Source organism: Andrena cerasifolii, chromosome 6 (genome assembly GCF_050908995.1).
Source record: "Andrena cerasifolii isolate SP2316 chromosome 6, iyAndCera1_principal, whole genome shotgun sequence".
Lineage (NCBI taxonomy): Eukaryota > Metazoa > Arthropoda > Insecta > Hymenoptera > Andrenidae > Andrena > Andrena cerasifolii.
Window position 1 is genome coordinate 17,444,201 of NC_135123.1, and position 27,796 is coordinate 17,471,996.

The following is a 27,796-nucleotide window of genomic DNA, read 5'->3' on the forward strand; positions in this document are numbered from 1 at the left end:
CTATCAGAGTCAGTCGTGCAGTTGTGCAGAGCTATGCAGTCGGCTATCGGCCTCGAGTCGGTGGAGGTGGTGGTGTCCATGAAAAAGTCGTGGTCGAGTCTGTCCTTTTCGTGGTAACGGGTTGCCACGTTCGGACGGTTCGGACATTGCCGTAGCGCGGTGGGTTTCATCAATGAACAATTGGGCGGTTTGTCGCATACTGAGAACCACTGACGTCTCGTATAATTCATGCCAAGGCGGAGACGAGCGCTCCGTAGGTGTGTAATGTGGTTCAATTCAGAGACTTGCTCGATCGTCGCTCTGGGATATCCAGAGATCGTACGCGAAATCTCTGCCGGAAGTAATGGTGGTAGCGTGAACAACTTATTAATATCGCGGGTATCGAGAAGACGATCGTAACGACGGGAGTGCCGGTGAACCAGTGTTGTTTTTAGTGATCAATGAACTCTGCGTTGCTGTGTGTTTGGGGCGTGCTGCCACTGATACCTATTAAGCCGGCAGACGTATGTATAATAGTATAATACAATCCAATACAGATACATACATTATTTTGGATTCTTTCGTAACGCGGTCCAGTCGATTCTTTTAGTTGGATGGCCCCACCTTCCTCTACTCGATCCTGCGTTCCCCTTCGTCACACTTACGATCAGAAGATTAAGGCCTCGAGTTTCTGGCCGTTCCTTATCGTTTATCTTCCTAGTTCGATATCCTGTATTAAAGATTTCGTCGAGTATAGCAGGGCCAGAATGAGGTGACGCTTAACGGTACAACAATGCATTCGGGATTTGGGATTCGAAGATCGTTCATTGATCGAGAAATCAACACTCTCAACCCTTTCGACTGCAGCCAATCTCTTAACGTATTCCATTAGCACTGCTCGATTAGTCGTGTACCTAATCGGTATAATGATGGGCTTGACGTAACATCGTTCAGCCTTTTCGTTAAAATACGGCCGAGAGCGGACGGCTGAATGATAAATAACGTTACAAATAATGTAAACAAGTGTAGGTGCTTCTTTCCTTTGGCCTGTATCGCGATAAAATGCGCCAGTTAATTATCGTTTACATAATCCTTGCCATTGACATATTTCCTAAAGTTGCGGATACGCTTCTTTTTGTTCCGATTATTCTATTAAAATTCCCCGCGGCCTCGAGAATTTTATGCGATTAAATTTGCACAGCATCGCGCGATATGTACTGCGTAGGTATACTTATAGATACGTTCTACTCATTTTACTCCCACATCACGAAAAGGCAAACAAAAGACGTTGCACGTTTTGAGAACGACAATGCTCATTTGTTGGGACTTTTCCAGTGTGTTAACAGAAACGATAAACGTATTTTCTTTTTTAATTAAAGATATAATAAATGTTTATGATATTCTTATGACCTTAGATTCGCTTGATGCTCTGTTACAGATGACAACATAATAGAGAATTATAAGCAAAATTTTCGATAAGGAACAGAAATAAACGGTTATTCTACGGTTCGAGGTAGATGACCAAAGATGAACGATATAGAAAGCATAAGCATGAAGGGCAGCGGGGTATCTAAGATGCCTCATAGTCATTCGACTCCGGCAGGTGTGGATGGAGGTAGTAGAACTCCTCCTACAACACCTAGAAAAGCTGGAAAAATGCTTGCTGTTCGTGTACAAATGTTGGATGACACGGTCACAATGTTTCAAGTTCAGGTAATATTTAATTTACATTGTTTTAAACAAAAGATATGTCTAGTTAATATTGATCAATTTACGCCCGCTATATTTCAAAACGGAACTTTAAATTTGCTTTATAATATATACAATACTTTCAAGCAATAAACGTTTAGTTTAAATTTCTGCACAGTTTTAAAATGTAGAAAAACATTGGTAAATGGTGGACGAATACCTTGACGCGTCGAATTAATTCTGTAATGGAAAGTAATTGACTGTGCTTGTACCGTAGCTCATGTAACAAGGACGAACGAGCATGATACATAGAAACTGATTTAATGCAAATGTGTGCGTGTTACAAAGGGTCTGAAATTGTTAATGCACGGTCCAGTAATTTCTCTCATTGATGTAGCTATGAGAAAAATTTCTTGCATAAAGGTATTAAGGGGTTATGTTGTACGCAGGTTTTTATAAATTTGCTGTGCCAGCACATCTTGATTTTGAACAGCATGTCGAGGTGATTTGGTACATCGAGGTCGAGAGTCATTGACAAGGGAATCTCTTTAATACTATTAATGACATCATTTCCATAACACTTACCTAATACATTTTGTCCAACTGGACTGTACTTGAAGCAAAAACCGATTAAGTGCAATAAAATTTTTAAGTGAAAATTTTTTTAGATAACACTAGTTTACAAAATCCAGAAAATTATTTTTGATCGAGACTCCACTATGAAATTCTTATGTAAGGTGTCCCCTAAACTCAAAAATCGACATGAGACGAAATCCTATGGATACGTTTTCGAGATATCGAACAATGAATATTTTGGTCATTTTTTAAGTAGACGACCCGACATTTTTGGCCATATCTCGCGTTAGAGTCGACCGATTTGATCGCGACGGGTCTTGAATAAAAGGTAATTAAATTGCATACAACTCTTTCCTACGGTGTTTTCCAATCGGATCAATAGTTTGGGCAGAATCGAGCGAAACTTAAGAAACATATAATGTTTGGGGCCGAAATTGAAATTGAAAATTCACTATATAGCCTGGAAGACATAGAAATTATCATGTTACGTCTAGTTTCTTATTTTTTACGTAGAGTGCGCACCTTTATGAAGAAAACTAGCCCAATCTGAGCAAAATCCATACACAAATAAGGAAGTGGCTTAGTGGCTATAAGGAAGCGATCTTCTGCTGTAACATGCTTTTTACTTCTTCATTCTCTCAATATAGGCGTTAAGATGTCTTTGAAGATTCATTTCCTCCACTCGCATTTGGATTTCTTCCCACCAAATCTTGGTGTTGTAAGCGATGAACATGGCGAGAGATTTCATCAGCAGATGAAAAGTATTGAGAGACGCTATCAAGGATTCTGGGATGAGTCAATGATGGGTGACTACGACTGGTTCCTTGTAAGAGAAACTGATCTCAATGCGGGCAAATGAAACAGAAAGAGCCAGAATTGCTTTTCAATAATAAAATAAAATACATTTAAATTTGTTTTCATTGAAGACAAATACGTAATGCGCCAAGAAACACGAAGAAATGCAAAAATAGGGAAACAGTTGAAAATAGCTCAGATTGGGCTTGTTTTCTTCGTAAAAGTGCGCACTCTACGTAAAAAAAAAAGAATTCACTGTGTAGCGAATTTTCGATTTCAATTTCGGCCCCAAAACATTACATTTTTCTTATGTTTCGCTCGATTCCGTCCAAACTATTGATCCGATTGGAAAACACTGTAGGAAAGAGTTGTATGCGATTTCATTGCCTCTTATTTAATAGTCGCCGCGATCACAACGGTCAACTTTAACGCGAGATATGGCCAAAAATGTCGGGTGGTCTTCTTAAAAAATTACCAAAATATTCATCGGGCGATATCTCGAAAACGTATTTTTAAGTTTAGGGGACAACCTTACATAAGAATTTCATAGCGGAGTCAAGAAATGACTGTAAACTAGTGTAATTTATTAGGGAAATTTGTACGTGTAAAATTGTAAACGCAATTTGCTATAGGACAATGTAGAGTGAATTACTGCAAAAGGTATATTTAATCTTACTTATTATTTGAATAATTGTTCCTTTATAATGGATACGTATATATACGTGTTGTGTACACGTGTAACGCTTTCAAATGAACTATTGGAGCATATAATTGGTTCTTCTATACTGCTCGAAGTAGGTATATCGATGTATTGATTATTCATAACACCTTACTTAAAGCATCTGAAACATATTTTCAGTCACCTTGGATGGAATTTTAATACACAATGACTGCGCGCAAACACAAATGCCAATAAAATAGACTTTGTTTTTCTCAGAGATAATATTATTTAGAGAACTATAGTCTATGTATTTAAATTTTAGGCAAAGGCGTTAGGGAGGGTATTGTTTGATCAAGTTTGCAAACAACTGCATCTTCTGGAAGCTGATTATTTCGGTCTCGAATATCAGGAACCTAATGGAACAAAAGTAAGGCGCAAGCGGCTATAAATCTGTGTGGAATTCCGTTGTTTCGCCGATGCTTAGTGATATTTTTTAATTGCAGTATTGGTTAGATTTAGAGAAGCCCGTCTGTAGACAAGTTGGATTGTCTTTAATTGACCCTCTCCTAAGATTCTGCGTGAAATTTTATACACCTGATCCTGCGCAATTGGAAGAGGAGTTTACCAGATATTTATTTTGTCATCAAATCAAGCGAGATTTAGCTCAAGGTTTACTGCAATGCAACGATAATACAGCAGCAATGATGGCCAGCTATATTGTTCAAGGTATGCCGAATGTAGCGTCGGGTGTCGGAGACAATAATTGATTTATGTTAACCGATTGATTATTTCAGCCGAATGTGGGGATTATGTGATAGAGGATTACCCGGATCATACGTACTTGTCAACTTACAAATTTGTGCCTCATCAAGATCAAGAATTAGAACGTCGCATTATGGAGAATCATAAGAAACACGCGTAAGATATTTCTTTCTTATTCGACGCGCAATTGCAAATGGATTCGTTGTAATCGTTGTACTTTCCAGAGGTCAATCTCCGGCAGAAGCGGATCTGAATCTGTTAGAAACAGCACGCCGCTGTGAATTATACGGAATGAAAATGCATCCAGCGAAAGTGGGTATTGTGAAATTGAAATGGCATGTAAGCATATTGCGCGTATGGCTAGGAAAACTTTACGGCCGACTTCTAATTTCAGGACCACGAGGGCGTACCTCTGAATTTGGCGGTGGCACACATGGGAATCGTAGTTTTTCAAAATTTCACCAAGATAAACACATTTAGTTGGGCAAAGATTCGAAAGATTAGCTTTAAAAGGAAGCGATTTCTAATCAAGTTGCATCCAGAGGGTTATGTGAGTATATACCTACATAACGTATGACGTAACGTATTTGAAGAATAGCATTCCGCAGCTGATCTATCCGTATAATTGCAGGGTTATTACAAGGATACCGTGGAGTTCTTTTTCGAGGGTCGCAACGAATGCAAAAATTTCTGGAAAAAGTGCGTGGAGAATCACGGATTTTTCCGTTGTTCGGTAGTGAAACGAGTGGTGCGGCAAAAGACGCGGGTTCTAAGTCGTGGCTCATCGTTTAGGTATGTCGGTTTGTCAATCGTATCGCGTTGCTCGGGTAAATGAAGTAAGTCGAGCACGCTAATCAGATTTATTTGTATCGCGTTATCAGGTATAGCGGTAAAACTCAGAAGCAAATAGTGGAATTCGTGCGAGACAATTACGTGAAGAGGCAGACGTTTCAGAGGTAAGTCGAATTAGCGGTTTGGTGTGTCATTTGATAATTGAACGGTTTCTTGGGTACATATGTATCAGTAATGTGTAGATAGTGCATGCGTACCGTTATGTACTGTCCCCACCCCCCTTTAATGCTGGTTTTATACCATTGAGATATATTTTAATTAACGAGCGCACTGATCTTGCGTGGGTAAGGCGGGAGGTGGCACGGTCTTGCTTTTGCCGGGACATTAATTGGTATTTATCGTGGTTGCTCCAATTTCCGTAGAATGAAGTGTGTTTCACTCTGTACGTACGTATTGTACTTGCGTTTGTCAGTGTTGCCTGCTCGGACAGGGGTGGCGGGGAGTCAGGCTCACCATCAGGCACGATAACCCGAATGATCAATGTACCCTCTTCTTGATAGTGTGGTCACTAATTTTCGTCATTGTAACACCTCTAACGATACACTGCAAAGTATATACCATATACTTGACTGTCCCGACAGTTCTTACCAACGAGATGTTATACTTTTTATCCATAGCAGTAGCCTACTCTACGATAGACAATAGATTACTTTCCTTATAATATTCTCATCCTTGTACATACATACATGCAGTTAACAAGATTTACACGATTTCTTTAGTATACGAGTATGCTACATGCGATACCGGTGTTCAGACAAATAACCGTTACTAATGCGCCAGTAGAACGAGCGTGAGAGATAGCATCGTCGTGTACACACTTTGATTGGAAATCTCCGTCTCCGCTTGAAGCGATTAAGCGAAGCATGCGAACGTAAAAAATGATAAATGATAAATGATAAATACTGCTCGGACTTAAATTTTTATACAGAACAGAATCGCGAAGGAAAAAAAGGATAAAGTATATACTGTAGGGGATGTTTAACGATTTCATATAAAATACAGTTTTCGTACCGTTGCTCGTCGATATTATCTACTTTTACTCGTATTTTTATTTTTCAACATACTTATCATGTAATGCATTATTTTTTTTATCGTTTTGAGGGTATAATTGATGACCCGACAGTACTTGAAACGCTTGTTCTTTTAAACGGTAATCGGAAGCGTGGCCGGATCAGACGGAAAACGTGAAAATACGAAAACGAAACTAACATAAGCGAGAACCCTTGAAGCGATAACGGTTAATCGAGTAAGCACAGTGAAAAAGAGCCTACCATCTTAGCAGAGGTGGTAGAGAAGGCAGAGAAGATGAGGAAATCCTCTAAGTTAGTTCTGAACAGGCTTGGCATTTGGTAGCCTAAGTCTGATGCTGAACTTGACTCTCTCTTGCTCGCAGGTCCAATTCGTTCCGGCAGACTAGCGGTGGTAGGGCATTGCAGGGCTTGGAGGGGGGAGGCTATCGTGGGGCCACTCCAAGCAGCTCCCTTATGGGCAGCTCCAGCATCTCTGCCCACCCCCTCCTGCCCCTCGGCGATCCTGGTATGTACCATGACCGACACCAACCTCCACGAGAAACGCTTTCTTTTTCATACCCTCGCTCTTTGCCTCTCGTTTCGTTTTATATCACTTTCTCTTCGATTACCTCCTTCTCTATCGTTCTCTTCCGTTCTCTTCCGTTCACTCTGTTTCCGTTCTCTCTTTATTCGTTCTATAGCGTCAAGTTTTCTTTTCCAAGTATATCGTACTTGAGGTATCGTAAGCGTAGTAGAGTAGCTTTAGCGTATTACGAATAGAACGCTTCTAAACGATCATCATCTGGAGCTGTGGAGTTGTTGAGCTCGATTACATTTCACGAGAGTCAGTTGCGAGATTGCCATAGACAAGCGGTATCTCGAGCAAGCTCGTGTCTGCAAAGGCCTCCGAGTCTGTTTAGTCGAAGCGATATCGAAAAGCTTGGATATCCCTTGAGAGGCCGTTGGCAGTGGAGTCGAGTCGAGTCGAGTTGTAGTTGAATTCTAGTCCAATTCTAGTCGAATGAAAAAAATTGGGGACGTTGAAAGTGAAACGTTAAAAGGTTGCGAGTATAGCGGCTCGTGAGAGAGTTGACGGAGAAGATTAAAACTGAAGGGGGCGAATGGTTTCAGCCCTGGAAACCCCAGCTCTGTCTCTATCATGCGGCTCGATGACACTGGATTCTCCGACGACTGTGACGAGTGTCTCGATGGGAGGGACGATTCACCGTCGCGAAGACACAGCTACGTCGTTTCGGACACTTACCTCCATCGACGTCCATTCCCCGGCCACACCCAGCCAGGTCCCAGCACCGCGGCAGATGCTTGTTACCAGCCAGCAACGGATTTCATCAGCAGGTCGTATCAGCCCCTCTAACAGCAGTCCTCCCGAATTCCCCCCACCGCGACCCATGCCCAGACATCCCTGGCAGCGATCGGCCAGTTGCCGCGAACTGTACGCTTCTAGTTTCGAGGATTCAGGGAAAGCGCGATCCAAGGACGACAAACCTTCCGGCGAACAGCCCCCCATGTTAGAACCTTTCCGGTTACCATCCCAGGGAGAGCTAGACAATCCGGTGACGCGGTACGACGAGAGCAATCGTTCGTATAGCGCGGCTAGCTCGAAATTGCCCTCGCTGGACCACGACTCGGTGCCCGAGCGAGTCTATAGCAGCTCCTATCCGGGTACATCGTCCCTCTCCACTGAATCTGGCCACGAGGAGTCTGGCCAGGCGGGAGATCTTTCCCACGACGATCTGTCGCACGACTCCTACGAGCTTTTGGAACGCGAGCACGAATTTGAGTATCCGGAATCGTACTCGAGCCCGCGGGACGACGAAGACGAGGACGAGGAGGACGACGACGACAACGACGACGACGACGACGACGACGACGACGACGACGACGGTGACGAGAACGAGCCGATATCCGATCGAAGTGACGAAGGAATCGAGCACGAGATGTTCCAGATGGATTCCGAGACCGATTCCTTCGTCAAACACAGATCGATCAAATCGACCGACAAGCAGCATTTCAAATCCGTGCTTGCCGACCTTAAGAACGCTACCAGGACCAAGTCCATCGATCGGTACTCAGCAGTCACTGCTAAACTCGACGACGATTACGTGACAATAGAGTCTAGGATACAACGATCTAGCACGCAGATCGAGCGAAAGTTCGAGACGCGTCACGCCAATTCCTTAGACCAGCCACTGTCACAGCCACAGCCACAGCTACAGCCACCACTCCCACAGCAACAACAGCAAATCAAATTACCCCTTCCGCATCAGGATTCCGCGAAGAAAGACCCGGTCGTACTGCAAGTGCAGAAACAGAAAATGTCCGTGCTTAACGAGCTGAAAAACTTGAAGCCCAAGTATAAGATCACCCACGTGGATTCGGAGATTCTACGGGACGAGGGTATAATGCGGCCAAAGTCTCGGATAGACGACGACTTGAGCCCCGTGGACTCGACCAATCGTACGATCGTCGATCAGAGGGCGAAGACGGTGAGGGCGCGCAGCATCGCGAGCCTCGAGGATCATATTCCGCGCGCGTACGTCGAGACGGGTAGCTTAGGTCGGGCTCTAAAGAGTAGGGACAGCAAAAAGTTGCGCGAGAGCGACGCCAAGCTCGAGAAAACGTTGTCCAAGTTGCAGGACAAGGAGCGTAGAAGCGTGGAGCGGGACGATAGGAAACGCGTCGACAGAGACTACTCGCGGGAGTACGGTAAGAAGTCTGAGCGTCGGTCGATCGAACGTTTGGATTCTCGCGAGCGGAAGTCGGAGGTTCACGGGCGGCGCAGCGTGGATCGCATCGACAGCAAGGAGCTGCAAAGAAGCATCGAGAGGCTGGAGATTAGGGAGAGAAGTTACGAGCGATTGGACTGGAAGGAGAAGAGCTTGCACCGCGGCGATTCTCACGAGCTCCGACGAAAGAGCTTCGAGCGCTTAGACTCTCAGGGGCTGCGAAGCAGCTCGGAGTACTTGAACCGAAGCCCGAAGGAGAGGAGCGGCGGGCATCGGCACTCCGAGGCTAGGGAACATCGCGAGAGAAGCGTGGAGCGGCTGGACTCGAGGGAGAAGAGGAGGAGCCCAGCCAGCAGAAGCAATACCATCGATTACAATCAGAGACACACGCTGGAGCGTTTCGATTCCGGCAACAGGAGTCCGTTCGAGCGTTTGAGCGCCAAGGAGCAGCGAGGTAGGAGCGTGGAGAGGCTGGACTCTCAGGAGAGGCCCACCTTCGACTTCGACCCTGTCACGATCGAGCGTTTGAAGTGTTTGGAGCGGTGCTCTTCCAAGGACAGAGGTGGACACGATCGAAAGTCAGAGAGCAGAAGCACCGCCGAGCGAAAGAGCTCGGAGAAGCTGGACTCGCGCGAGCGAAGGTACATCGAGCGACTGGACTCGCGCGAACGAAAGTACACGGAGAGGCTGGAGTCGCGGGGAGGAAGGAGCCTGGAGTGCATCGAGCAGGACAGATACGAGTGGAGGAGGAGCAGCGCGGAGAAGATCGACTACAAGGACACGAGGAAGAGCAAGGGTCGAGTGGAGAAGGGCAAGTCGGAGGAGAAGCCGCGGGAGAGGGACGATTGGAGGAGCTTGGAGAAGGCGCGAAAGGACGAGGAGAAACGGGAGCGGGAACGGCAGGCGAGGCTCTCGTTGGAGTCGAGGACGGAGACGGTGATAGGAGTGCCTTTGGAGATGGAACACTTGAAGGCGAAAACCGTGTTCACCGAGTACGAGCCGAAAATCGTCGGTGGCGTTGTACTAGGGTTCGACGACACGATACCGGGCCACACGCCCGTCGAGCGGACCAAGAGCGACCCGAATCCCGCGCGACAGAGGCTAGGCTCGAACAGCAAACGTCACATACTGATGCACCAGAAGTCGATCGACTTGACGCCCGCCGACTCCGGGGACGAGGACCCGTTCTCGGACACCGCGGCCATCCAGAAGACCAACGCCGCCGAGATACCTTATACGCTGCACAAGCGTCACGTGATGAACGGCACCGCCTCCGACGAGAAGTCAGAGTCCGACAGCGGTAAAGCTACGAAGAAGACCGGCGCCCCCAAGGATCTGCCAAAGTTGCCGTTGAAAATCATGGCAGACATTTCGTCCTTCGACCTATCCAAGCTCACCTCGATAGACAAGACCGGTAGCAAGCTCTCCCCCGACAAGCCAAAGAGTACATCGACCACGCCTGCTAGACCCAAGTCGATACTCAGTCCATCCGACAAGCCGAAGAGCATTTTAAGCCCCACGTCCAAATTATCGCCGACCGACGCGAAGAACGTAGTTTGCAGCTTCTCGCCGACCAACAGGAGCCCCTCCAAGACCGGCTCCAAGGCTCCGTCTCCCGACAAGGGCAAAACGGAGATTATCATCCAAGAGCGGGCGTTTGTCAAGTCGGTCAGCCTCGACAGGAAACCGTCGCTATCGCCGTCCAAGTTGTCGCCGATGGAGCCGAACGTCACCATCATATCGACGATCGAGAAACGTTCGCCCAAGGCATCCCCGACGGACCCGAACCTGACGATCGTCTCCGTGATACAGAAGAAGAGGTCGCCAGAAACGTCCAAGAGCTTCACCAGCGGTCAGAGATCCTTCGACTCGAAGGCGAAGGCGTTGAACTTTGCCGACGTGGTTGGTATGGAGATGAAGATGAAGCTGGAGCGCAAGGCTAAATCCGAGGTCGAGAAGGACAGCCTGAAGGCACCGGACGATAGCTTGGAAAAGCAAGACAGCATCGAGAAGATACCGTTGCCCGAGATTCCCATGCCAGCCGCGGCGGAGGAGATGGAAGAGAAAAGGTCCAGCGGGGCTTTAGAGATAACTTCGCCCGTCACAGACTCCCCGCAGAAAGCGCTCGAGGAGATCACTAGTATATTCGATCGTGTGAAAGAGCAGAGCCTGAAGGAGAGGGAGAGCAAAGAGTTCCCGCCGCTTCCACCTCCGCCATTAACCTTGCCACCTCCGCCCTCGACGCCTCCGTCGCCTCCAACGCCGCCGCCTACGAGCACCCAGGCTGCCGGCGTAGCTTCCGGGAAGCCGAAAGTTCCCGAGAAGCCGAAGAGCCTGCAAGTGCTGGAAAAACCGAGTATCCCGGAGAAGACGAAACGTATCTTGGAGAAGATAGAGTCGAGGTTCTCCGAAGTGAATAGGAACTTTGCGACAAAGGTTGCCAGGCCGAAGATCATCGACACCGGCTTCGACGACTTCGTGGACCCGGTGGCCGATCTGCCTCTGGACGAAGTGCCTGTGAAGCCCGCGCTGGAGCTCGATAGCTTGAAAGTTCCTGAATTCGTTCCTTTCATGTCGCGACCGCACGGCGAGCCGCTCCGATCGAAATCGTTGTCGCTGGCCGAGGAGAAGGCGCCGATCGACACGCTGCTCTCGCCGGAGGTCGAGAACAAGCACTTCGTGCCGGACGTGTCGCCGAAGAAGACGAGGAAGGTCAAGTCGGAGATGAAGAGGGACTTTAAGAAGCAGTCAAAGTCGTTGGAAGGGGACAAGCCTCCTCTGAAGAAGGTGGGCTCCAAAGAGACCCGCGCGCCCACGCCCAGCTCCAAGATCGACAAGTCGAAACTGAAGCTGGGCGAGATGCCCCAGGAGATCATCATAATCGACTCGACGGACGTGGCACCGGAAGTGAGTATAGTCCAGAAGGGTAGATCAAAGTCTGTCACCAGACTGCCCGAGAAGGAGTTCTCCGCGTCCAAGGAGGAGAAGGAGGAGGCGAGGGGCGGCACTAGGACAAAGTCGGCCTCGGTGGACGAGGATCTGATCAAAGTGGCCGCGACCACGAGGACCGAGAAGGCACGACCAAAGTCCCTGGGCATCTCGAAGAGTCTGGGAAGCACGGAGAAGAAGGACTCGCAGGAGAGGATATCGCCGAAACGGATGATCGCTGCCGCGAAGGCCGCTCTGAAGTCGACGGAAATGAGATCACCGACCTCGTCGAAAGATGCGCCCCGGCAAGAGTGGAAGGTGTCGCGCGCGAAAACTGAGTGCAAGTCGGACGTGGATGGGGAAGGGTTGGTGTTTCCCGAGCAGGAAACTAGGGCAGATGCGAAAGTGCTCGAAGATCGGGCCTCCGAGACCGCTAAGGAGTCGAAGGAAGCGAAAAAGATGGCCATCCAGCAGCAGGATTTAACGGAACCACCGGTCGTGCTGCGTAAAGCAGGCCAGACACCAGTCTTATTTGCTCGCGCGCGTCTCGGCCTCTCGGAAGGGAGCGGAATCGGCGCGCTGCAAAGGCAGGGCGCCACCCAGTCGCCGACGTCTCAGAGGCGAGCCAAATCGTTGGACGCTCCGGTGATCGCGGTGCACAGACTTCCTCCAGCCAACGCGTTCTCCAGCAAAGACGACACCGTGGATATGTCGGAGGCTCAGGAAGACCAGGAGAACCGAGAGGCGAACTTAGCGGCGGAGAGTGCAGCGAGCGCCAGTTCCAAGCCGCAATCTATTCAAGTAGAGGCGTCGCCGAATCACAGGTCCGACAGCACCGATCACACTACCGTGCCGGAGATCTTCACCGACTCTTTGTCCGTCACCGAGACCTCGGCGCAGTACCTGGAGTCGCCATTGACGGAGTGCAACGAGATCATCGCGGCAGTCGCGGACTTGATTCCGTACGAAAGGGACACGCTGCAGGAGGATACGGACGGCAAGGATCAGAGGACCTTGCTAGAAACTGTCAGCGTGGACGACAGGACGAAATTCATCGATCAGAGTTCCGTGGAGTCTTGCGGCGAACAAGAGCCGGAGAAGATCGAGCTGCTCTCGGAGATCTCGAAGACTATCGAGGGGTCTGTTTCGGGAATCACCACCGAGTCTACTTGCCAACCAGGACAGTCGATAACCACGAGCGATCCCGATCGGAGGATCGTCGAGAACGAGGATCGCCCGCAATCCACCCAACTGGAGGACAAGGTGGAACTGCAAACTGTAACGGTGATGGTGAGCGGTGCTCGAGAGGACGGCGAAACGTACTCCAGATCGATGGACCTCGACGAGAGCCAAGGCATGGTAAAATCGCCGATTCAGATCTCCATAGAAGAATGCTCCGACGACGATAACGTCGACGAAGACGACGATGACGACGACGACGACGACGACGACGACGAAGACGAAGAGGACGATGAGGACGACGAAGTAATCCACAGCGATGACCAAGACGACGATCAGGAGATCCAGGAACACGAAGGCGACGACAATCCTCCACTAGATTTCGGCGATTCCAGCGAGGACACTTTGGATGCCCTGGACACGCAAGTTCACATGAGGGGCGCGGACAGCTCGCTAAGCTCGCCGGACTACGGTGTCGACAGGATGGACGAGAAGACTCTGGTGGAGGTGGAATTGACGCCCGAGTACCTGGAGATGAGAAGGGAAGACGAGGAAGGCGCGGAGGAGTTGCCAAAGGACGAGCCGCTGGGGGAGGCGGAGAAGGAGTCGCCGGAACCAGCCATGAGCGGAACCGCGAGCGTGAGCGCAAACCGTTTGTCGATAGAGAAGAAGCTGAGGCTGAGCAGCGAACGCTCGAGGAGCGAGGAGACCAACACTTGGACGCCGGACCGCGAGGATCCGGAGTCTAGCTCCTGCTCTATCGCGCGGCCTCTCGGTATAGGTCAGATACAGCCGATAGTGGATCGCCGCGAGATCGCTACGTTCAGGGACGCCCGAGGAGGTAGCGGCTCTCTGGAGGAAGAGAACAGCAGCGGCTCTCAGCCTGGATTCAGGCCCGAGATGAGTTCCACCTGGAAGTCCTTCCCCCTTGAGAGCTCGGGTAGCTCCAGTACCGAGGATGGTTGGGTACCGCAGGACGAAAGTAACGCGGTTCAGTCGCACTCCGAGGAGAGCAACGGACAGAAGGACGAGGACAGTTTCCAGGAGGATCTGGCCGATTTCCCTGGTAGCTTCATCTATCCGATCGGGCCGGATATCTTGACCAGCTGCGGCACGTTCGCGCTCACTCGCACTCTCTCGCGAATATCCGAACGCTCCACCACGTCGGAGCAGGACAAGAGCGACTTGGAGGATTCGTTTAAGCCGAGCTCGAGGTCTCCGAGCTTGGACGACGAGTCTCTGATGTCGAGCGATCATCAGCCTTCTCTGTCCTCCGATCCACCATCCGGTACCGCTCTCCCCTCCGTTTCTGACGACCGTCGTACTTCCTCCGAGCTGCCTGACATCCCGATAGATGTGCTGGGCGGACAGGAGGAGGAGGCGAGGTCCCCGAAATCGGCGGCTAGGTCGAAGCTACAAGCTCAGAGCTCGGAGGATTGGCCGTCCCCGCCAAGCTCCCCTGTCTTCGACCCTCCTCCAGTAGTCAGCCACGTGGAGACCTTCTACACGGAGATCAAGCCCGAGGAGGCGGTGAAGGTGACGGTGACGGACAGCACCGAGACACCGGGTCGGGTGGATAACGACAGCGACTCTAGCGACGAGAACAGGACACTGCACGACGATCTGCACTCGACGTTGCTGGAGGACGGCCAGAGTTCCACCTCCGCGACCACCGCCAACGGCACCGTCAAGATAGCGGTGAAACCAAAGTCCAACTCGTACATCACTGGCTCCTCTCACAGCGAGGACACATCGATGGGCCTGTCGATGTCCGAGTGGTCCAGCTCGAACAACACCGTGCGCCAGTTCTGCCAGTACTCTGGCACCAAGTCCGACGACAATTCCCTGGCGGAGCTCGGCGCCTCTATCTCGGATTGGTCGGGTAGCACGACCGTGATACCACAGCAGTTCTACTCGACTATCACCGTGGAAAAGAGCCAGAGCGACACGACCACCTCTGACAAGAGCGTGACCAGCATGAGGCCGAACTCCAAGTGCAGAACGGTAGACAGTACTCTGCCTGCTCCATCCTCGCCTCCGTTGCCACCGCCTCCACCTTCGCCTCCTTTGACTCCGCCGCCCTCCGCTACCGTGGACGAGCGTCGTTCGCCCTTCGACGAAGACATCGGGGCGTTGAACGGCGAACGGTGCTCCGATCGAGAGGTCATGGAGGAGGCGAGGAGGTTTATCGAGAGTCAGTTCGACGAACAACGTCGACTCTCGTTGCGACGGTACAATGAGGAGGATGAGGAGGGGGAGGAGGAGGAGGAGGATGAGGCGCAAGAGCAAGAACAGCAGCAGCAGGGTGGCGCGCGATCCTCGTACGTGGACATTTCACCACCCCGAATAACCCTGCGGAACGAATTCGACGAGACCATCGAGGATGAATTTCGAGTGATGTCGGACGACGGGGACGCGCCTCTGCCGATCCTCGAGGAGGAGGAGGAGGAGCTGGAGTTGGACGAGGAGGAGGAGGATCGGTTTTACGACAACGTGCCCGCGATGAAGTACTCGAGCGGCGAACAGATTCGCATGGAGGTGGGTCGAGGGGACAGCTCCGAGGACATGCACGAGAAGTATGCGGACTTGGCGTTGAGCTCCCGCGGCCAGGACGACGACTGGTCGTTCGAGGACGACAGGGAGCCGCCAGTGGTGGAGAAGGAGAAAGCCCGAGGACCAGCTCCCAAATCGACCGTGGGCAAGCTGGAGCGGGGCTTTTCCGAGCCGGCGGAGGCTGCCCGATACCACGAGACCAGATCCACCGAGCGACCCGTGGTCGTTCCCATCAGGGCCAAATCCACGCCGTACTACTCGACGACTAGCCTGAGCGGCGAGTCGACCACATCTAGTCCTCCGATGCAGATCAGGACGCAGATCCGAACGAAAACGATGCCTTATTCTTCGAGCAGGAGCCCCCAGAGCGAGGGCGACACGTCCTCGAGTATGGACAGTCCCGTTCACACGCCGGTTCGCGGCCAAGTAACAGTCCGTCGAAGGAGGCGAGAGAATCTGAAGAGGCGGCACCGGGTGGTGGTCGAACTCGAGGTGAAGGACGGTCAGATCTTCTCGAGCACCGACTCGAGCTTCGACGTGGCCACCATACCGCCCCCGTTGCTCGCCGAGCGTCCGATCCCCGACGTCAACGTCGACGACGACGAGGACGACGAGTACTCGGAGGCCAAGGACGAGCAGCAGAACCGACGCCAGCACCGTTGACGAGACTGCGACGGGGCCGAAAGCGGGATAGTGGTCGTGCACGCCAACCGACCAACACCGGTACCTTTGAGAAACGCCGAGCGCATTCCTCGCGGGGACGATCCCTAGGAGTCGGAATTGAGCGCACTCGTCGAATTGATAGACGTGGAAAGCTCGAAGCTCGAAGCTCGTGTATACAATCTAGTCTAATGTGTATCCCTAAGAGTATAATTAATACGTTTGTTACTCGTTTTAGAAATTCGATTTACTTTGATATGGTCGTTGCCGCGTAGGGGTACTTGTCAAAACTAGTCGGAACGACGCGACGCTACACCTACTAACGATAACTAGTCTGTAAAAGTATGATACACACGGTAAGATGCGGTAGCGGTCGAACACGATCACGTATAGGATCCGTTCCGAGATGGATTACCCTAGTACACGGTAGCGGGACCGGTTGCCGCGAAACTACGAGAGCCTTGCGCAAGGATTCTCGGTGGAAAGAGCAAGGGAGAAGGGAACACGGGAAAGGGAAACGTGAAGATAACGCGATGCTATTCGAGTTTATGAGAACGACAATCATTTGTTGGGAGTTGGGAGTAAGGACTTCTTACTGGCGGCATCATCGATAGGGCGGGAAAGGGTGTCTGTTTGGTTCGAGAATCGAATCTTCGATAGACGGTCGTGTAATAACTTCTGACCGTAGTTTAGTTGGTCTCTCGTTTTAGAACGGAATACAAGTTGCTCAACGTAGATACTTATATAAAAGATGAGTCCCGCGTACTTTCGTTGGCACGCCGCGTATGTACGCGCGTGTATTATATATTATGGAATTGCGATTCAGGGTACGAGTGTCGAAAACGGAACGCGCGGAACGGCACGAAAGTTTCGCCGGAGGAAGATTATCGAACGGTCCACAACGTTTGTCTGTCGGTGCAGCCAGTCTGTTTCCAAATCGAATCGAGCGTGCAAAAGGGGAGGTGTTGGGACGAAATATGAAGTTGGATGGCAGCATTGGCAACGGCCACACGGTCGAGGTCATACTTTCTCAAGCCCGCAATAATTCTGGGTCATCGAACCCCTCTTGGTGTCAATTACAACGTTGCGTAGACGAAAGATGAAAGTAGGTACGTCTCGTTCCATTTGAAAACATCGATGACTCAGGGACGCTGGAAAGTATGACCTGTACGGTGTTTCTCGTGGCTCGAGTACCTACTATCGCCCTTCGATGGGAGGCTGCAGCCATTCCCGAAGACGTCGCCTAACGAACATCGAGCCATATCGTAGAACTAGGGACGGCGTGAATTTCTGTGCAGCGATAGCCGCAAAGGGAGGAGGGGTTGTTTCAGTTATTTCCGATCACGATATACCTTGGCTGGGGTTATTTCAATGTTCCTCGTAGGGTTGGATCGACCGGTGCTAACTTTGTCGATCGATCGATATTAATCCAACGGACTGGGACAAAAGAGCCGGGGATAAATAAATAGCCGCTGGGAGGCGAGTTAAGGCGGTGTTAACGCGCGGTGGTTACATGGAGCGTAAGGGCGTCGATTAAAAATAATTCCTCTGCTCCCCGAGGGAATGGCAGCCTGCCGCGTTTAAACATTCTACTCCAAGCATCATCCGGCGATGGAAAAAAGGAAAGTTTCCCGTTCCCGTGGCGGCGCGGCGGGTTGTCGGAAAGAATCGTTCGAAAGCAATAATATAATCGGGGGCCGATCGTGGAACGATCGGTCGATAACGAGCGCCGAGTCGTCGAAGGGAGCAAGGCTAGTGCACTTGTCAACAGTTTTCGTGATTTTCGTCCGCACTTTTTAGAAGGCAGGGAACTATAAATTTGCGGCGGTGGAGTAGCGTTAAAATTGCCGAGCAAGTTATCCGCGACGCCGACGGGGAGAGTATCCTGGGACGTGTTTATCCTCCGTTCGTCGCGTACTCGCGACGCGGGTGGGTCGTTCCGTTAACCCTCTGGCTGCCACGCGTAGTAGTTACGTCGCGTGGTATCCACGAATAGTCTGACTCGTCCCTCCGATTTTACGCTTATAAATGTTTCCGTTTCTCGTAGGTAGTTAATAGAGACACACCATGGGCATATCGAAGAACCGCTCTATTTTGTAATATCGCACCGGGTTACCTCGAAGCGAGCGTTTCTCGCTGACAACGACTCGACTGGGCCGCGTTTGAAGTTTGAACGCGAATCAGGACCGTGAACGGGGAGGATGGCGATCGAAACGCGTGAAGCGAAGTGGATCGTTCGCCTGGACGTTGGGCTTTTGGCGTTGCTAGGAAAATTGAGGGAGAGAAGCGTGTGGCGGTCGGAGCGCCGAAGACCAGGGAGACGTGTCGGACGCGAACGGTCCGAATCTCCTATTCGAAGGACTGGTCGTGTGAGAAACGCGAAAGGGAGGAGGGTGTATATACGTAAAATAACGAAGGGCGGGGATGCCGGCCGGCCGCTATGTCCGAAATCGTCAATCGTAAGCACGGACGATCGTTGATAATCGCGTTATCGTTGAATAATCGTTAATCACACCACCGTAACCATTAATCGCCACTCCATTAGCCATTGTTACGCTATTATCGCTACACGTAATTGATTGCAAGGTTACTGTTACTACATCCGTAGAGCGCAGCGAGCATTACGAAAGAAAGAAACGCTGACTAAGTATCGAACGCTATATTAAACGAAAGGGCAAGTACGAAGTTGTCGGACGGTTGCTGAGTGCCGATAACGATGTCGAGGTGTAAGTTGGTCCGTTGAATGGCGATAGATCGGCGACCAACTGTCTTGTAAACACGGCCTCTCGTTCGGTTGCTGGAATCGCGATTCGGACGAGGACCACGCTGCTCGATCCTCGATCGTTTTACGATACATACGTACATATTTCGAAGGGGGTGCAGAGTGCGTTGCAGCTGTTGAAGAGAACCGCGAAAAGTACAGTATCGGCTTTGGATCCGTCTGTTTGCATGCACACGATCATCCCCCATCTCTCTTGGCGTATCGCCGTGCCGCGCCGCAACGCAACGTCTCTGTACGAAAGCATACATTGATCGCGGATCGAGTCAGGCCTTATGTCGCTGCAATTCCATTCTCCCTCTTGCATTCTTTCGGCGATCGTCGCAGAGATATCTGGTCGGTTGCTTCCGTAGCTGCTGGATCGTCCCGAATCGCGGTTCCTTCGTTCGTTTCTCGTTTTACGTTCCCGGAGAAGATCCAGAGGTACGGTTCTGGCGATCGGCTCCAAGTGAAACACACCGCCCCCCCCCCCCCGACCCCCCAACCCTAGAACAGAGGAAGAGTATCGTCGTACCCTCGATCTTTCCGTACGAGTTCCTTTATCGGTTTAATCTTAACTTGTCCTCGTCTTGCATTTGTGCATCGTCAGTCCTGTCCTGCCATCGATATTACATTACACACGCACGCGTCTCTTCGAGCACCGTTTTTTCTGTATATTCTTTCGTTCTCCGTTTTGTCTGTGTCATCGTATCATCGCCCCCATTGTACCCCTATCAACCCTACCCAACGCCTCGGACCCTCTTGTCTCTCTGTATCACAGTCGCCGTTACCCTCACCCTCGGCACTCATCGAACGATTTTCTTTCTCGTCTTTTGTTCCCCCTCTTTTTCTTCTACCATCGCTACTGCTACTACTACTATTACTACTATTACTACTATTGCTACTACTACTACTATTACTACTACTATTACTACTACTTCCCCTTAATTGTATCGTTGTTTCGTACGCGTGCGTGTTGCTCGACTACGCAGCGCGTATGTACACACACAGCCTCGAGATCGTTGCGCTCGAAGTTTTCGTATCGCTGAAAGCAGCCGAGCTATCTTCGGAGCGCGTCGCGGCACGGCGCGAGTACAGCGCGTAAACGCATATACGCTGTATGACCGTACAGTCGAGATGAGAGTCTGTTGGCGAGCGAAAGATCGCGAGAACCTCGAGCCCGACGAGACGCGGGGTACGGTTGATATCGGTTTATATCGACGTTAGAAAATGACTGAACACAGTGTATTCATTACGATTAAGCGTTATACGCACCGTACGCGAGCTTGCACGCGCGACAGGCGTGCGCGCTTGCGTACGATACGTATACGTATTTATATTTAATTATATATATACGTAAGACTTAGCATGCAAAAGGTCGTGATACCTGCGATAGGGATCAAGGTATTAGACGTAAAACACATATATGTAGATAACTTGTACGGTTATGCGTACGTTGTTACGGATCGTGTACGTTCGATTCTTCGGTTTCCCGCTTCTCCGTGTTTCGCGAGCAATTCGCGTAGGCGTCGCGACGCTGATACAGTTGTCGGACGTTGGAAGAGATTGAAGTTCGTCAGAGAACGAGTTGTACTTAGTGAAGTCGTCGGATCGGTTCCGCGCGTCGCGACGGGTAGCAGAGAACGCGCTCCACTCGCATTTTCTCTGTACTCTACGTGTGCTTTTCGACAGGTGGTGATCACAGCAATCGTTGGAGCTATGCGAACGGCTACGTGAACTCGCCGGCTTGGCACGTGCCACTCCGTGTGGCGCAGATTCGTAACGTAATGGTTCACGCTACGCCACGCACCCTCACCAATCGATTCATACCGGCATACCCACGTTGAGAACGCTGCGGGACTAACAAAGAAGTACCACGCTGCTTGCTGTGACCCCAGAGAAAATCGCGGGCCACCCTCTTTAGCACGCTTCGAAGCCGATATGTAGCGAAAACCGGACAGTACACAGAATCACGAGATATCACGGGAAAGAAAGAAAGAAATAAATACAGAAAGAAAGAAAGAAAGAAAGAGAGAAAAGAAAAGAAACGAAACAGAAAAGGAGAAGATGCTCGGTGGCGCTCGCGCCGTTTCACGTTCACCCGGAAAAGGTAGCGACTGATCCTGCCTCCTTGGCAGATCTGTCGCTTAGCCCTGGGTGATGGCAGCGGAGAGGAGAACCCGTGCACCACGTGCGATTAGACGGCTCGACTTAGATATCGTAGGTGATAGAGAGGAAATTTGGTAGCCGCGCGCGCAACGGTCACGCGCTCTTTTCGCGGTTTCGCGCGTCAAGACCGAGAGCAGAATCGCGTCTAGCCGTGCCTCGTTTCTCTCGTTTAGCTCGTTCAGCTCGTTTAGCTCGTTTAGCTGCCCTTCCTCGTTCCGATCTCGTCAGGCACGTTTAGTTGTCCACGTTCCACCCCGTTAGCCATCCGAGTACATATGTATACCATGCAGAGAATCGTGACGATGCTCGCGACAGCAACCGTATCTCTCACGCCCCTTGCACCTTTCACCTCACCCTTAGACGATCGTAGAAGAACGGTAGTTGGTCGGTAGATTTGTTCCGTTCGATCCTCTGACAGATTCCCCGAAGCTTCCGAAAGTCTCGCCTGCGCGACCTCTCTCCCTCAGCCTAATCCCCGTAAGAAAGTAGAGCGAGTGCATCGAGACCCCGTCGATGTCCTTTCCCGCCCTAGAAGTTAGTTGATCCGGATAGATTGCCGTTAATTGCGATGCCCCGTCGCGCGCGCGCGGAGATGTGAATTTTTTGCGAGTTTCACGCGACGGCAGTATTGCTATATAGTCTGTACGCTATAACTAGACGGTATGATCCGTGTGGTAACGCGGTCGAAGGCGTCGCAGCCCGGGGGTGGAAGACGGCACGTAGAGTCGCGGCGCGGTGACTAAACTCACATCTCTGGTTGCAGTGTGGTACTTGATTTTCCCGCATCGTACACGTACACGTACGCACACTCGCGTCCGAATTACTCTTTTCTGCTCACCTAGGAACCTTGTGAACCATTACGTAGCGAACCCTTTCACGATTCACCGCCAAACACGTGAAAAATCTTTGCCGCCTGTCACGATGTCTCACCGTACCCGACGTACACTCGTACACATCGAGAATCCCCCGCAAATTCTTCTGAAACCCAATGAATCACGCCGCGCACTCTTCACACACACGTGACACACTTGCGCGACTTTGCCCAGTGTCTGTTTGCAACGTATGCGCATCACACCGTAAGACGCGTCGCCTTTGTCTCCCGATATATTCCACGTTCTCTCTTTCACCGTTTCACCCCTTCTCACCCTCTCTCGACTTGTCTTTAATGTGGCCTTCTTCCAGGTGTTCGCGCTCGCTATTCTTTTCCGCGTGTTCGTTACGCGTTGGATGTGTATTCGCCGTCGTCGGATTCCCCGCGATCGGCCGTGTTCTTTCGATCTCTCGAGGATAAGAAAAGCCGCGGCGCGACACTTTCCCTTCTCGACCGCGACGGATCGACGGATCGACGTATCACGATACTCTTTTGCGCGTTCTTTCGCAAACTTTCGACGGTGAGTGCCAAATTTTTGCGTAGAGTCAAGTACGATCGATCGCGTTCCGGTTAGACTGAAAGAAAGACCTTCTGTTGGATGAACGCGACGAGTACGTTTCAGTTCTCGAAGGGATGGAGACACCCTCGTCTTCCACGACACGCTTTCGTGCCGAAGGGGACTTTAGTAGAGATTACTACCTTTTATAAACTTTTTATACAGGGAGGAAGTAGTTGCAGGAACCGTAGACACACGTACCTTCGACGATCGATAATACATACCTACGTATATATCTTTCCCGGTGAAACGCAACTCCACGTTTTGTCTTTCCCTTACTTTTCCGATGGGAATGAACGATAGCCATACCGAAACGGGGACAAACGATCGATCGAAACGGGTGCCGAGTGTCGCAGGGAGGGAAAGCTTAGGGTTGCTTCGAACCGGAGCAACGCGTGTCCGTCGTGTCGGTGCTCCTCCACTTTGTAATTTCTGTATCTTTTTTCGATCGTTTATCGACATACCGTACTTGTTAACTCTATATATACATATACATATATATATATATATACATATACACACATACAAAAATATATACATATATACATATTATACATACGAGTATATATAAATATATATACGGTCCGAAATTACGCGCTGATTTCCCCAAGGAGGAAGGAAAAAGCTCTCGATTATTCGTGATTCAAAGAACACGGGTGTGGGCGGAAAATTATAAAAAAAAACACGAAGGGAATCACGTCGTTCCGAGGGAAGGGAAAATGACATTTCAAGCGTAGGAGATCTATTGTACATTGATTATTGATACATTAATTATGATAATAATAAATTATATACAAAGTCACATGGTCAGAGGTCTTCTGTGATAACTCCGTTTTTCGTTTTTCGTTTTTTGGAAGTTTCGTTTCTTCAGCCAATTTTCTCGACGAACAGTTCGTTTCTCCGGATCATCGATTATTTTTCTTTCGATTTACATCCCCTCCCGATCCCCCTCTCGTTCCTTTGTCGGCCAACTTCCCCCAACTTTCTCTCACTCTGTCTAACATTCTCTCTCTCGCTTTCTCTCTCTCTCTCTCTCTCTCTCTCTCTCTCTCTCTCTCCCCCCATCCATCCGTCTTTCCGATTTCGGTTTGTTTTCCATTAGAGATATAGAAATGTCGCCCCCGATCCCCGCGCGTTCGTCCTCTTTCTGTTCTTCATTACCGTATCTTTTTATCGCACTCCCGGATTCGTTGGTCGGCCGGATGACAATACCAATGTGTGAGTAATCCCTAACAGTGCCAATCTTTTACTGTCAGTGATATATTTGTTATTATTCTTATCACTCTTATTATTCTTATTATTATTCTTATTCTTTGTTGCCGTTCGTTGTGTCGACGGTTTATTCGTTCACTTGCTCGGTAGTCGCACCCCTCCTATTTTCTGTCCACGTGTCTGGATATGAGGCATCGCATTTTCGTTGATCGCCGCTGGTCACTTTTAATCCACGGCAAGAGTCACTCGACGCCTCGTTAGCGTTTCGGCGAACGAACGCGCGCTTCAAATCCAGATTCTCTCGTGGTGCGTGGACGCAAGGTGGAATGGCTTCATCGTTTGTCGAGTGTTCTGCCCTGTGTGTCTGTGCGTTTTGCATCGAAACACCCCCTGCCGAAACCGTAGTTGCACGTCGTAGGACACCGTTACTCGTTTAGCCATGTAATCGCAAGATGCTCAGCATGCTCGGAATCGATTCTCCGTAAATTTCCACAATTGGCCCTTTAGAGAACCATTTTTTTTTTCTCTCAGTTTCCCCCGATTTGTCACGCGGAATTTCACACAGTATTCGTTTCCAGTAGCTGGATGCTTCTTTTCGAACGGTAGAACGTTTTTTTTTTTTAGCATCGAAATTTACGACACGCACGTGCATCCTAGATTAGCGCTCGTCTTCGGTCCGGAAGATCATTTTCCCTCGATCTTGGGTGTTCGCGCGCGAAAGAATGAATCTCTCTTCCGAAATGTATCCTTGCTCGACTCTTTTCTATTATCTTTGCTCTGTTTCCCTGTTCTTCTTCTTCGTTTTAATGCCACGGTCACGGGGATGAGAGTCGACCAAGCAAGCAAACTAGTCGAAAGACGCTGATCCGGTGCACACGTACTTGCAGCATGAGACTCGAGCCTATACTTTCTTCCTCGAGCGTTTATTTCGCATTATTTTTCTGCCGACGTGTTTTAACTATTTGTCATCTAGGAAGCCGCGATCCGAGGATTCCTTCTCTTACCTGGCTTCGTTTACAGATACCGAGTCCGATAAGCAGGGGACGCCGAAGAAACGGGAGAACAATAATTCGGTGTTCGCGAACGAGAAACCGTCGCCGGAGAATCGCGCGACGAACGGCCTCGTTGAAACCAGCAACGCGAGCATCGTCGACACTCCGGATCTGAGTCCCGTGAAGCATGCTCGAAACGGAGAGCTCGAGGATGCCGAGGTTCGAAAGACCAAGGTAAGTGGACGAAGCATCTGCTCGCATCGGTCGCTTCAGTCGCATGATCCTTTCTATTCTCTTTGCGAGCAGAGATGGCCGACCGACAAGGCGTACTACATAGCGAAGGAGCTTCTCATGACCGAGCGAACTTACAAAAAGGACCTGGACGTGATAAACGTGGTACGTTGGCTCGCCTTGGATTCGATAGAGTCGATAGATCGGTACCGCGGCGGTGGAATTTTCCGCGTTAATCGCGCGTCTCGTTTCTGCTCGGCAGTGGTTCAGGGAGGAGGTATCTCGAGAGGCAGAAGTGGAGGGTGAAGCGGTGGTTTCGCTGATCGAGCTTTTAGCGGACGTCCACGGGCCTTGCCTTCAAGAAATGGAGGCGAGATTGGCACGGTGGGAGAGTAACGCGCGTCACAACATCGGCGATTTCCTTTACAACACCTTGTTGAACGTGTTGCCGCTTTACGATCAATACCTCGAGAATCTAATAGCCGTCCTCGAGAAGATGGAATATTACACGAGGACGTCCCGACGTTTCGATCAACTCTGCAGGGACTTCGAGGCGCAGAAACACTGCTATCTGCCGTTGACATCATTCCTTCTGAAACCGTTGCAACGGTTGTTGCACTACAACAGTATTATCGATAGTACGTTTATGGGTTTCCCCTCGATGCAGTCTTCCAGCCGTTAACCCTCTATTCTTTCAGGACTATTAGATCATTATCCGAAGGATCACACAGACTTCGAGGACTGTCTGGCAGCGAGGGATCGGCTAGGAGAAACGTTGCTCGAAGGTCTTGGCATAATAACTCAAGCGGTAAATAAGCTGAGAGTTTTCTACATCGATTTCGCAGCAACTTCGTTCATCGTCCTTTGATGTTTCTTTTTAAACGCAGGAGAATTTGGTTCAATTATGCGAGATGCAGAGGGATATCGGTGGGTTCGACAACTTGGTCCAGGATGGCCGTAGATTCATCAGGCAAGGCTGCCTGCAGAAGTATAGTCGCAAAGGTTTTCAGCAAAGAATGTTCTTCTTGGTGAGCGCGCGTTCAACCGTCGTTATCATAACTGTACTCGAATCCGAATCCCATTCGTCAACTTTACACCTGCATTCCAGTTTTCGGACGTATTACTGTACACATTCCGCACTCAGCAACCGACGCAGTGCTTCCGCGTTCACGGGCAGCTTCCGTTGAAGGGAATAAAGATTCGGGAGGGCGACAACAAGACCGGCTCGGACTTTGCGTTCGTGATCGACGCCCAAGGAAATCAGTGAGTACCGTGAATAGAGTAAATTATTGAACGTAACGAGGTGTTAAAAGGACGGTCTGTGGTGTCATTAAGAGGTCAATTGGCTGTAGCGAGTTCACTCGAGCCCGCTATTCTCCCGACGTAAATGTGCCAGTCGGATCAGTGAACAATTCGGCGGCGGCCAATTGGCCGCAAGCACTTTCTCCCTTTTGTCGCCAGCTCCCTTGCCCCGATCCAAAGCACTCCTGAAAGTATTTTCGTCCCGTGTAATTCGAGATCACTGACGTTCCCGCGTAGGTGTTTAACCGTTGCCGCGAGCAACGAGGAGGAGAAGGAGAGATGGTTGGAGGACTTGAACATGGCCATCGCGCAAGCTGACGCCGATCCGAAGATGCTGTACTTGAACCTAAAGTCCTGTAGTAAGTGTTGCCACGAGACCCCGGGGGAACGAGCAGAATTATTAGTGGTAAAAACCTACCTCAAGTTCTAGACTCGACCGACGAAGTGGGTGACGGCGTTGGATTGGAGTCGGAAAGGGGTAGTTGCGGCGGTGCCAAGGCTTCTCAGCGAAGCAACACGACCGTGCACGTTTGCTGGCACCGAAATACGAGTATTAGCTATAGCGATCAACTACGAGCGTTTCAAGTAGGTGGAAATTCCATGGTCGGCACCACCGGACCACCCACGCAGGATTATACTACTTGCCCCGTGGTGTATTCGTTTCAGAACCAACTCAGCGGATTTCTCTTGCGGAAATTCAAGAACAGCAACGGTTGGCAAAAGCTCTGGGTGGTATTCACCAACTTCTGTTTGTTCTTCTACAAGTCGCATCAAGACGACTTTCCGTTGGCTAGCTTGCCGCTGCTGGGATACACCGTCACTACGCCATCGGAGAAGGACGGGATCAGCAAGGATTTTGTGTTCAAGCTGCAGTTTAAGAGTCACGTTTACTTTTTCCGGGCCGAGAGCGACTACACCTTCGGAAGGTGAGGGTAATCCGTGGAAGTCTCAAGTCTGAAAGCTTCTCAAAGCCGTACAGTGTATGCAGGAAGAGAAAGGGATGCATGTGAATATTTTTGCAGGTGGATCGAAGTGATTCGAAGCGCGACGCAGCAGAGCCACGTGCCGGTTAGCTTTAACGGAAGGGAAGGATATTAAACGTTTGAACGGTGCGGCGGAATCATTCGCCGCGTTGCTTTAAAGCATTTTCGATTATCGCGACGCGTAGAGTTATTCAATTGAGAAATCTCAAGCTTTCCAGGGATGAATCCGTGCTGGAAGTTATGCGAAACGGAATCTTGCGGCCTTACTCGACGACTGAAATCAAACTTTTTACGATCAACATTTGAATCGACAATCAAATCAAAATGATAC

At 50.1% G+C, this 27,796-nt stretch overlaps 2 protein-coding genes across 13 annotated transcripts; both read left to right on the forward strand.

The window, feature by feature from the left end:
- Positions 1–27,647, forward strand: LOC143370297 (FERM, ARHGEF and pleckstrin domain-containing protein 1-like). Of its 12 annotated transcripts, none has more exons than XM_076815248.1 (21): positions 7–503; positions 1,395–1,692; positions 4,023–4,127; positions 4,204–4,426; positions 4,495–4,618; positions 4,687–4,774; positions 4,857–5,012; positions 5,094–5,254; positions 5,344–5,418; positions 6,708–6,850; positions 7,456–7,680; positions 24,978–25,183; positions 25,256–25,345; positions 25,443–25,818; positions 25,879–25,988; positions 26,068–26,208; positions 26,289–26,443; positions 26,720–26,841; positions 26,907–27,067; positions 27,149–27,408; positions 27,505–27,647. In XM_076815248.1, the coding sequence occupies exons 2-21, from the start codon at positions 1,507–1,509 to the stop codon at positions 27,578–27,580; spliced, it is 3,183 nt and encodes a 1,060-aa protein (XP_076671363.1). In that variant the 5' UTR covers positions 7–503; positions 1,395–1,506; the 3' UTR covers positions 27,581–27,647. The 12 variants fall into 12 exon arrangements, with proteins under 12 accessions (XP_076671371.1, XP_076671370.1, XP_076671372.1 ...); XM_076815251.1 differs by having other exon boundaries at positions 1,418–1,692; positions 26,913–27,067; XM_076815247.1 differs by having other exon boundaries at positions 8–503; positions 1,418–1,692.
- Positions 7,687–17,141, forward strand: LOC143370295 (uncharacterized). Its single transcript, XM_076815244.1, has one exon. The coding sequence runs from the start codon at positions 7,734–7,736 to the stop codon at positions 16,392–16,394; it is 8,661 nt and encodes a 2,886-aa protein (XP_076671359.1). The 5' UTR covers positions 7,687–7,733; the 3' UTR covers positions 16,395–17,141.
- Positions 27,648–27,796: the final 149 nt, after the last annotated feature.

Excerpts from the sequence above, each read along its gene's own strand:
- LOC143370297 (XM_076815248.1), top strand. The coding sequence starts at position 1,507 with ATGAACGATATAGAAAGCATAAGCATGAAGGGCAGCGGGGTATCTAAG. Across the intron at positions 1,693-4,022 it reads TCACAATGTTTCAAGTTCAG|GCAAAGGCGTTAGGGAGGGT; the intron begins GTAATATTTAAT and ends TTTAAATTTTAG. Across the intron at positions 7,681-24,977 it reads GCAACGGATTTCATCAGCAG|ATACCGAGTCCGATAAGCAG; the intron begins GTCGTATCAGCC and ends CTTCGTTTACAG.
- LOC143370295 (XM_076815244.1), top strand. The coding sequence starts at position 7,734 with ATGCCCAGACATCCCTGGCAGCGATCGGCCAGTTGCCGCGAACTGTAC.